Raw genomic sequence first — 11429 nt, forward strand, 5'->3', positions numbered from 1 at the left:
GTACTGATTTAAGTATGAAGAACTAGTTCATTAAACAGTATTCAAAATATGTTAAGATATTTTGATTTCTGATAAAGGATTTTTCGCTGTTATTCTGACTCTATTTAATAAATAAGAAAAGTTAAAATCATTGCTTAAATTTGAACATTTCGTTGCAGAATTGTTTTTTAACAATAAAAGTTTATCAAAAAAATGTAATTAATTTTGCTTTTGCATAAAGAATATGTTACATACTGATGAAAAATATATTTTATACATTCTAGAACTCAACATTTTTTTCGAATAAGTAGCTAGTTGTTTTAAAATATTGTATCGAACAATGAAAAATGTTACAGCAGAATTATTTTTTAACATGTACAGAGCACAAAAAAAAAACACTGAATAACTTTTGATCTAATGATCGGATCTTCAGGTTCTAGGACTCATTCGTAATGGATCGAGAGAGACACCCTAAATATGCTGGTTAATTAGAGCAGACGATATTTTAAGTTATGAAATCGGATGCGAAAACGAACCTTCTCTGAATAAAAATACCTTATTTTTAACTCATTCGAATTTCTGACCTCCAAAGAATAAGGGAGGGGCAGCAATCTGGGATATATGGTTCCAATAATTTGGTCAGCAGCGCATTGCAAAGTTTTGACCCTATAATGTTAATTTTAGTTTTTGCGTATATCTCGAAAACTCTTTAGGCGAATTGGAAAATATTCGCCCATAATTATAAAAGTTTGCTCTTCGAACTATAATTACATGAAAAAATAACTTTTAGTGAATATTTATTAGTCTTTATTATCTTATTTAATAATGGTAGAACAAAATTTGAATTTTAAGGATTACAATGTTTTGCATCATTTTAAAGAAAAATTGAGTTTTAAATATCTGACTTTTCTGAAATTCAATGTCTCAGTAACTATTCAACCGATATTTGCTCAAATTTTGTATTTTGGCATGTGAAATTATATTCTTTAAAATTATGCAAAACATTGCAGATCTTACAATTCAAATTTTGTTCGACTATTATTAAAGAAAATAATAAAAACTAATAAATATTCACCAAAAGTCATTTTTTGCATGGAATTATCCTTGAATAAGCAAATTTTATAATTATGGACAAAGATTTTTCATTTCCCTTAAAAAGTTTCCGAGATATAGCTAAATATGTAAAAAGTAAAATTAACATTAAGGGATTCAAACTATGAAGTGCTCTCCTGACCTAACTATTGGGACCATATTTCGCAGATTGCTGCTACCCCCCCCCATATCTTGGGGGTCAGAAACCCGAATCCGTCGAAAAAATATATATTTATTCAGAGAAAGTGCGTTTTTGCATCTGATTTGCCCATTTGATTAATTAGCCTATTAGCCTATTTGATTAGCCTATAGGCTAATTAGCCTATTAGCCTAATTAGCCTATTTGAGGTCACCCCTTCGAGCCATTCAGATAGAGTTCGGGAACGCGAAGATCCGATCATTAGAGCAAAAGTTATTTAGGGTGGTCCGTTTTTTTTTTGCGCTCTGTATTGCTAGAAAGTTACAGGGATTGGAAGAAAAATAAAGACTTATCCCTTTTTAGCTAGATTTGTGAAGTAAGAGATATAGCCAAAAACTTTTTTTTAATTATAACGTAAATTATAATGAAACAAGAGGAATATTTTTATTTAAGAAGTAAATTGTTGTTTTGTATATTAGGCGCCCAAGACAAATTTCTTGATGGGATTATTAAGTTATTTTGCTGGTTTATGTTAGTTTCTTGATGGGCAAATGCTATTTAATGTAAAGCATCATCCGACAATTTCCATCATGGGATAATTGATTTTGTTGGGCCAACAAACTTCCATCATTTCATGTTGGAATATGTTGTTTTAGTACAATGATGGATATTAATTGCCGGTTAAATAAATTGAAAATTTATTTAAAGGAAACTACCGATGAAAGTCTATCAATTATTTTACTAATAGGGGGAAAAAGTAGCCTGAGTGTGTGAGATTGCCCAACGATGCTGGGTGAAACATGATAACTTACCTTGTAAAGGTGAGACCCACCAGACTAAAGGTAGGATAGTAGGATTGATTGGACGTAAAGCTTGACCAATATTAATATAGGGTTATTAGTCTGTCTTGACGGTCCCAACAAAAAGCATGATGGTTTGTGATGAGAAATTATAGTGCTAATTTATGTTGAATCTTTGCAAAAACCCATCATACTGTGATAGGTATAGTTCGTTCACCAGGATTTGGCACTTGGTTCCTCCTTCATCACGTGGTATCGGAAGATGCTATTTTGGGGAGAAGGATTTGAACAAGGCTGCTATTTAGCGATCGTATGACAAAAATATTTATTTCGCAATCTTCATGTACATATTTTGAACATGTGCATTTTATTTCATAAACTTGTTGATATTTCTCTCTTTTTAATCAATAGTTTGTTCTTTTTGAGATATTTTGCTGGGAAAAAGTTTTTACATATAAATTAGCTAGAATAACGAAAGGTATAATAGCTGAGGATAAAGCGAAGTAAGTGAGTGAAAAAGAATTCACTGTTTGTGTTTGGCCATCACCTTCTACATCAGAAAGCCTCCACACTGTTTCTTATAAGTAGTCTGCGCAGACTATTTAAAAAGTGAACAGTTTGAGAGCATGAAACCAAATTCTATTTTAAAAGTGACTGAGAAGAATTTGTCATATATATTTGAGAATTGACTCTGTAGTGGTAGACAAGTAAATAAGACAAACTAATCATATTCCAAAATTAAACAAATTTTTAGACATATATTTGCTACCATTTTTCAGTTTTACTAGATTTTCTATTAAAAGGCTCTTTCGTAAACTGGTTTGCCTTCATAGTGGTCAGATTGGACTACCTATAAAAAACCGTTAGGAGGCTTTGCGCGCATTAGAGGTTATCTCGATTTTAAGCGGGGGACAAACTTAGCCCACCGATCCTTCGACTGGTGGAGACACCTCTGGAAGTCTTCTTTTGGGATGGTGTTCAGCTCCGTCGTCGCTTTTCGCATTATCTCTTCTTTACTCTCAAAACGGGATCCTTTCAGCGGCGTCTTCAATTTTGGAAACAACCAGAAGTCGCAAGGAGCCAGGTCTGAAGAGTAGGGAGGTTGGCGAATGGTTGTAATTCCATGTTTGGCAAAGAAAGTGTAGATCAATTGGGATGAATGTGCAGAGGCGTTGCACGATGCAAGTGCCAGTTGTTCGCCGTCCACAAGTCTGGTCTTTTGCGCCGAACTGCCTCACGGAGTCGCCGGAGAACATCTTGATAGTACTCCTTTGTCACTGTTTGTCCTTAATGTGCGTATTCGCGATGCACAATTCCACGGACATCAAAGAAAACAGTCAGCATCACCTTGATTTTGCTTCGCACCTGCCGCGCTTTCTTCGGCTTTGGAGAATCGGGATGCTTCCATTGCGACGACTGTCTTTTTGTTTCTAGGTCGTACCCGTACACCCATGACTCACCTCCAGTTTTCACGGTATTCAGAAAGCCAGGATCAGTGTTGGCGGTGTCCAGAAGGTCCTGTGCAAAGTCAAAACGGAGGTCTTTTTGTTCCAGGGACAACAACTTGGGGACGAATTTCGCAGCTACTCGGTTCATGTTCAAATCTTCACGCAAAATTGCTTGTGCAGAATCTCTACTCACTCCAACCTCTTTTGCAATCTCCCACACTGTCAAACGACGATCTGCCATCACCAAATTTCGCAACCTCTCAACATTAGCTGCACTCCGAGCTGTTTGGGGCCTGCCACAACGCTACTCACTCTCCGCTGATGTGCGGCCATCTTTGAATCGGATGAACCACTCCTTAATTTGTGTCACACCCATCGCTTCTTCTCCAAACACCTGCTGAATCTTACGAATTGTTTGGCTTTGAGAATCACCAAGCTTTTGACAGAATTTGATGCAATATCTTTGCTCAATTTGTTTAGTCATCTTACGAGAAAACTAAATCCGACGAACACTACGAACAGCACCTTACTTGGCGACCACCAGCCAGCGACTGGCACAACCGAACGCGGTGAAAAAATTGAAGCAAGTGCATTAAGGTTCCTCCTTCCACCGTGCACGATGTTGCCGCCTTAGAATCATTACTTTGCGCGGGAAAAATTAAGGTCGGATACCTTTTAGACAGGCCTCGTAATTAAAGAAAAAAGTTTTGAAAGTTAGAGATACAATCTTTAATTTACATGAAAGATAAGAGTATAAATGCTTACCCAGATGTAATAATTAGCCATGCTGTTTTACAAAGGTAACAGTTTTACAAAAAATTTTTTATTAGTGTTGTTTCTAGATATGTACTTTACAAGTTTTCGGAATTTACACAAAATAACAGTTCAACGCAGAAAAATTATATATATTATTACCTACTTATACATATATTATTGCCAACATAAAAAAATGCTCATGAACATTTTGAAAATGTTGCTTATCATTATAGTGCCACAATGTTTCGATATAATAATGATAGAGCCATAGATACTCGGCGATTAGAGCACTTGCCACCCAATGTGGAAACCGGGTTCGAATTCCGGCAATGTTTTTTAAGGTTTACACTAATATTCTTTTAAAAAAAAAATAATCTTTTTCCTCTTATCCACTTTAAAAAATGTAAAATTCACCCTGACGTGATATTCTGTAATTTACTACCTAATATTTGCACAATAATACGCACTAGTCACAGTGTCTTTCTTGAATACCTTAGACAACAGGTATCTACGATAAAGTTTACAGAGAAACATTATTAAAAGTATTTTTTTTATAAAAAAATTTCTTTATATCTTAGAGAGAAAAAAACCTTTATATCGGTCATTCCTCTCAGTCGATGTAAAAATAATCCTTTTTTTTTCTTTGAAACTGTGGTTAAAAGCAAAAATAAGTATATAAATAGACTTCGTTTTTTTTTTTATTTTTGCTTAAAATACTAAGTATAAGTTAATGAATGTTGTATATTTCTTACAATGGCTAACAATTAAAAGTAATTTTAGGTGGTATCGGAATTTTAATACCGTGATATATTGTCAGGAAATTGTCAAGATGAACCACAATTTTTTTTCAAGTTAACTAATTAATATACTTTACATTGGTCAATATTAGCGTTATTAATAACCCTGAATTAGCGTTATTAATAACCCTGAATTAGCGTTATTAATAACCTAATTTTAACCCTCCGCGTACGGCTCCCGCGATTTGAGCGGGGTATCTGTTTCATCCCCCACTACGGGTCACGTGAAAATTGCGGGCGAAGAAATTTCCCCCCGATTTCAATACGGATCCCGTCATTTCCCCATGTAAGACCATCATCCAAAACCATCATCTGATGCTTATTTTCGCTACTAGGTGGCACTAGAGGGTTGGGGAATTTCACAAATTATATAGAAAAATTCGTTGAAGGACTTTTACGCCTACTTTTAATATAGAAACCAGTAGATTGATGCTTTAGCGTTGCATTTCATATCATAATTATAATTTTTGATATTTAGTGGTGAAAAAATTACTTAAAATGAAAAATACTAAACTAAAAGTAACTTAAAAATTTCAGGACCGGAAAGTATAAAAACTGAACCGAACGCGGTGGGTTAAGGCAGAGAAAAGTATGTACCATCATATGTTTTTGCAATTCATTTCTCTGTTAACTTTGACTTTGCATTAGTGTGGTCTTAGTCCTTTTACAGATGTTTTTCTAATTCCATATTATACCGTTTGTGAATTAACCGGTTAACGCCCAGCGTCCTATATTCAGGACAGTTCCTTTTTTCAAAAGCATTCATTGTGATGGGAAACTTTTTTCAGAATTTTCATTTATCTGGGTGAATTAAAAGATTTCTCAAATACCATAATTTATGATGGATCTCTGTCTAGATCTAGAATTAAAAGGAGCAAGTACTTTTTGATCAATCAAAGACTTTTTGAATGTCCTAACAGTAGAAAAACCAATTAATTTCGATAATATATTATACCACCTTTTCCATAAAACCACTTCTTGTATCATTTCAATATATAAAGTCGGGACAAAACGGGTTAAGCAGTTGATATTAAGCTGCCACTTTCCCATTTTTTTAACGAAGATTGTTGAGCCCTATATAACTCTAATACATACTTAAATTAAGTTGACCACCACAAGTGGATTTGCAAAAAGATCCCCACCATGATATATTATTTGTCTTACTACTAAATACAGCTTTCACCGGAAATTAAATCCGATATTTTCGAGTATTATATTTTTGATTGAGGCTCAAAGCTTAGCTCTTTTCTTGTCTTGACCGTTCACTTGGATTATATGACCGAATTGGCTTCAGTAGATTTGTGGGCGAGTGGAAGGTCACAATATATTCTGAACATGACAGTTGCTCTAATTTAATCTCTATTAACACTCATACCCAGTGGATTTGGCGGCGGGTCTTGGCAACTTTTCTATTAATCTTGTGTTTGTGTTTAGCCTGACATTACTTCGAAGTGTCAAATACAGCAGCTGTGGGGAGATGAGTCTTTTCAGATATTTTATTATTTTTTGCTGTCTCTTGTCACAGCGAAGAAATATGACAAAGCATAGAATACTATAAAAAAAATCAGGTTTGGTATTTATCTTGTAATCTATTTACGTTAAAACGAAACAGAGGAATTAAATCCTTACAATTTTGGTCGTAAACATCAAGATTATCTTTTATGCTCTTATAAAGAGTAGACTTTTAAAACAATGAATTTCCAGTTAGTCGATAAATTAGAGATTTTATCTGCTTTTGAGAAAAATGTTTTTTATATTTTTTCCTTGCTAAAACAATAAACTTGCCGTGTTAACATTGTGTAGTAGCTTACATTGCTTGTCATCTGTTTATATTATTATTTTTTCAAAAGTTACAAAGTGGCTGTAAATATATCTATATATGTGTATATCTATCTATCTATCTATCTATCTATCTATCTATCTATATATATATATATATATATATATGTATATATACAGTATGTTTTCATGGGGCACATTAGGACCCATAATCCTCGTAGAACAATCCCTGACGTCTGTAAGCTACTTGAACATAGTTGTAGACCAGGTTCACCCATTCATGGCAACAGTTTTTCTTGCTGGGGATTGTGTTTACCAACAGGATAATGCACCATGTCATAAGGGTCGAATCGTCATGGATTGGTTCGAGGAACATTCCAGTGACTTTCAAGTCATGTCTTGGCCCCCAAATTCACCTGACCTTTATCCAATAGAGCATTTGTGGTCCTACTTGAAAAACCAAATTCGTGCTGCCACGCTACCCCCTCGCAATGTGAGGGAATTGCAGGACCAGTTGGCCAGCGCTTGGTACCAGATACCTCAGACTACCTATCAGCACCTTGTGGAATCAATGCCGCGGCGGGTGCTTGCAGTTTTGAGGGCTAAAGGTGGTCCTACATGCTATTAGCAGGGTGGTCATAATGTAATGGCTCTTCGGTGCGTATCGAGTTTAAATATTTTGAAAATTAATCTCCCGATATATCAAGCATATCGTGTTTCACGATAAATAATCGAAATATGATAATTATCGATTGCGGTAATATCGTGATATTTATCGGCAATGATATATTAAGTACGATATTACTGCGAGAACTACCATTTATGACAATCACTCAATATGTAAATATCTTTTCGAAAATATTAAATATTGAATGCAATAATATCACGAGATTATAGATAGTATTAACCATCGAATACACTATTATATTATCATAAACGTTGATAAATGTCTTTGTAAATGTTATTATTGATCAATGTAAAGCAATTTAAATCAGTTTAATTGTAAAAACAAAATATTGCGGTTTATCGCGACGATTTCTTGGTATAAAAAATTCTGATATATCACGGTCTTAAATATGCTGACACCACTTAGAACTACTTTAAATCGTTAGCCATTGTAAGATATATATAATATTCATTAACTTACACTTAGTTTCTTTTATAAAAAAAAATAAAAATTCAAAGAAAATGAAGTTAATTAATGTAATTTTGTTTTTAACCTCAGTTTCAAAAAGGGAGCAATTTTTAAATATGCTGTAAAGAATGCCCGCCGAAAAGGTTTTTTTCTCTCAAAGATATATTTTCATAAAAAAATCCTTTTAATCATGTTTCTCTGAAAACTTTATAGTAGATACCCGTTGTCTAAGGTATTCAAAAAAGTATGTGACACTGTGATTAGTGTGTAATTATTGTGTCAATTTCAGGTAGTAAATTGCAGAATATTATGTCAAGGTGGATTTTACTTTTTCTGAAATGGATAAAAGAAGATGGATGATTTTTTAAAAAAAAGAATATTAGTGTAAGCCTTTTTAATGTTGGGTATATAGTTTCAACAGGAAAATAAATGGCATAAATAAAATGTTTTTTTCTCCCCTTATGAAAAACTAATATTAAAGTGCTAAGTACCGCAGAAATTTTAAGTTTTGAAAAAAGGTTAGGTAATATTTTTTAATTATCAAGTTTCGCAAATGTTAAATGTTTCACATATTAACTAACGTAAATTTGTAATTTACGTTAATTAAGATATGAATAATTTAATAACTACTAAACAAGCTTAAATGCTCAAGAATAGCTTTTGAATTATTAAATATTAATTTTTGTTTCTTTGTAAATTTGAAATAAGGGCATACATCGTTAAACATGTATTCAAATTTTTTGATTTCCTTAAGAAAAAAAAAAACTAGTCAATAAGCTTTTATAATTTATGTACATTGTGGAATGAGAATTAATTACATTATTCATTATAATAAACATTATAATTCATTATAATTACATTATAATAATTAATTTACAATAATTACACTTAATTACGATTAATAATTACGATTGATAAAAAGCAGTCTATTCAATAAAGCATCAACATATTTAATCGAATTACTGAGTTTTTTTTGTCTTTTTGAAGCTTTTTATAAATTATTCATAAATTGAAATTTTTTATACATTTATACCATAATAGCATTTTTATAGATTCAATGTATCTTAAATTATTTTCAATATAAACATGATAAATATTCTAAATTGTTCTTAAAAATGAAAACAACAAATAAATAATTTCATAAACTTTCATAAATACATCTTACAAATTTTTCGATCATGTTACAGTAAAAAGTACTGGTACTTTTTTTTCTCCGTAAAATCTAGTTTTACCCGAACATGCGGGACAAAAAATCTGGTTTCCCGTAATTTTAATGGTAATATTTACCGTGAAATGATTGCGTCACTCTATTTTAATAACTACTGTAAAAATTACGGTGTAGTATTAATTGTAAAAATGTATTTTACGGTAAAATCGATTTTGCGGATGATGCACCCTAAAAGCCGGTACTTTATACCGTAATTTGAGGGTGTAACGGAAAATTTATACAGGCCGCTTTTGAAGTTTAATATATTTAATGTTAGATCTACTTCGACGATTATGTAATTGGACTAAATAAATTTTTTGGATAGATTTTCGTAAGTTTCAAATAGTTTTACTTAACTATTGTGGAAATGTCAAAGTATCGAGAAATCGGCAAAGACAGTTTTTGGCATTAAACTTTAATAATTTAACATACATGTATATTTTCGTATATTAGCATTCATATAAGTAACTTTAGTTGAAATAGCGAAAACAATTAAGTAACATTTAAGACTTGTGACATTTTTTGAAATTTTCGATAAATAGGTTTGTTTTTAACAAAATTATTAATATATTTCATTTTATTAATAAATTTTTATTTCATATAATTTTTTAATGATATATCGTGAAATATGCTTTTTTTTTTTTATCAATTTTGTTATTATCGGAGCCTTGTAAAACTAGTAATTACTTATATAAATTTTTTCAGAGCCTTGAAATAGGGAGGAATGCTGCAATTTGGACTAATTTTATCATTTTATTTATTATTCAGAAAATAATTATTCAAATAATTTTGTGAAATCTATATATATATATGTACACAAATTAACATGAAAACATGAATAAAATAAAAAACTAAAATGTAGAGAAACAAGAATGGTAAAAGCAAATAGTCGTTATCAAGACATATCTATTGCTATAAATGCGATATTTCTGAATAAAGAATAATTACCCTAAGATAAAAATTATTCTTTATATGTGTCGATATCGCAAAAAACCTTATGTTGTAAAAAATCATGAAATAAAAGAAAAATGTGAAAAGAAATCAAACTTACTGGCGTGAATTAAAACGCGGTTTAGGTTTAAAAGTACAATAATAAAACAGTTAACAAAAATCGCGAAGATGTAAAATATTGGAAGTTGTGCTTATAGCTTGAATCGAATGAAATAAAATTAAAAAATATATATATATTTGATCGAAGAAGAAGAAAAAAAAATTTTTTTATGTAAAATATTAGTGCTGCCATCTATGAGAAAAATTTAGTAAAAATGTAATAAAATTGAAATAATAATAAAAAGTTTAACGGATTGATTAAATTAGTAAACTTAAAAAAAAAAAAAAATCATTTATAGGGAAATTAATTTAAAAGTCAGTCTGTACAATCAGATAGAAAGCCGCTTATAGACTTTATCCTTCATTCAAAAATCCTTACATAATTATGCAGAATACACATATCCATCTATCATAGGGTGACTTATTTAAAAATCAGAGCCTGCATACAGGAATAGAAAACCGTTATTTTAAAGTATACACGTATCACCTGCATTCATTTGGGGTGGCTCTTTACGAACCAGAGCCCATTCCACTCATACAAAAATAATAAATAAAAAAAAATAAATAAATAAACTGTTTATTATACTGGACAATTAAAATTAAATTAATTTTAAAAGGCTATAAATATTAAAAAGTAACTAAAAAATATTTAACTAATCCAGTATAAAAGGTCATACATCCAAACTATTCCGTCCAGTGGCTTTAGGAATAGTTTATCATAGTTAGTTCCTACCTTGAAAAAATTAGTAAATATAGAAATTAGAGAAATATGTATATATATATATATATAAACCGGTATCCTGTGTGAATGATGTTTGAAAAAGAATGAACATGATATGATATTCGTTTAAATGAAAACGAATATTGGCGGAAATAAAAGTATAAAATGGTTATTAGCAAAACATAATTCTTCATAGTTATTTTTATTTGATACCAGGTACTGTTGCAATTTATCATAAGTGCACTCATTATTCATTCAATATGTTGTAACCGGAAAATAATTTTTTTAAAATTTTATTTTTCTTTCTTTACAAGTATTTTACTGAAATAATTTCATAAAACAGACGAAAATAGTAAATAAATAGGAATAAATAATTAGAAGTAAATTTAAAGACAGATTTTGAAAATCGTAACTGATTAAAAAAGTTATAACTCTCGGAACTCCTGTGATCCTTCCTCGGAACCCTATGGCTCCACAGAGCACCATTTGGGAACCTCTACTTTATTCTACACTTAAACTATTGACA

At 31.3% G+C, this 11429-nt stretch overlaps 1 protein-coding gene across 1 annotated transcript; it reads right to left on the minus strand.

Moving 5' to 3' along the window:
* Positions 1 to 3297: 3297 nt before the first annotated feature.
* Positions 3298 to 3942, minus strand: LOC122269362 (protein GVQW3-like). The gene is made up of 2 exons (XM_071188343.1): positions 3771 to 3942; positions 3298 to 3692 (listed from the first exon to the last, which is right to left on the minus strand). Exons 1-2 carry the CDS (start codon positions 3940 to 3942, stop codon positions 3298 to 3300), a joined length of 567 nt encoding a protein of 188 aa, XP_071044444.1.
* Positions 3943 to 11429: the final 7487 nt, after the last annotated feature.

The sequence above is a fragment of the Parasteatoda tepidariorum genome, chromosome X2 (assembly GCF_043381705.1).
Source record: "Parasteatoda tepidariorum isolate YZ-2023 chromosome X2, CAS_Ptep_4.0, whole genome shotgun sequence".
NCBI classification, from domain to species: Eukaryota; Metazoa; Arthropoda; class Arachnida; order Araneae; family Theridiidae; genus Parasteatoda; species Parasteatoda tepidariorum.

Bases quoted from the DNA above. Each gene is read 5' to 3' on its own strand.
- LOC122269362 (XM_071188343.1), bottom strand. From the start codon at position 3,942: ATGACTAAACAAATTGAGCAAAGATATTGCATCAAATTCTGTCAAAAG. The intron at 3,693-3,770 runs GTGAGTAGCGTT...TGGTGATGGCAG, and splicing joins TGGCCGCACATCAGCGGAGA to ATCGTCGTTTGACAGTGTGG.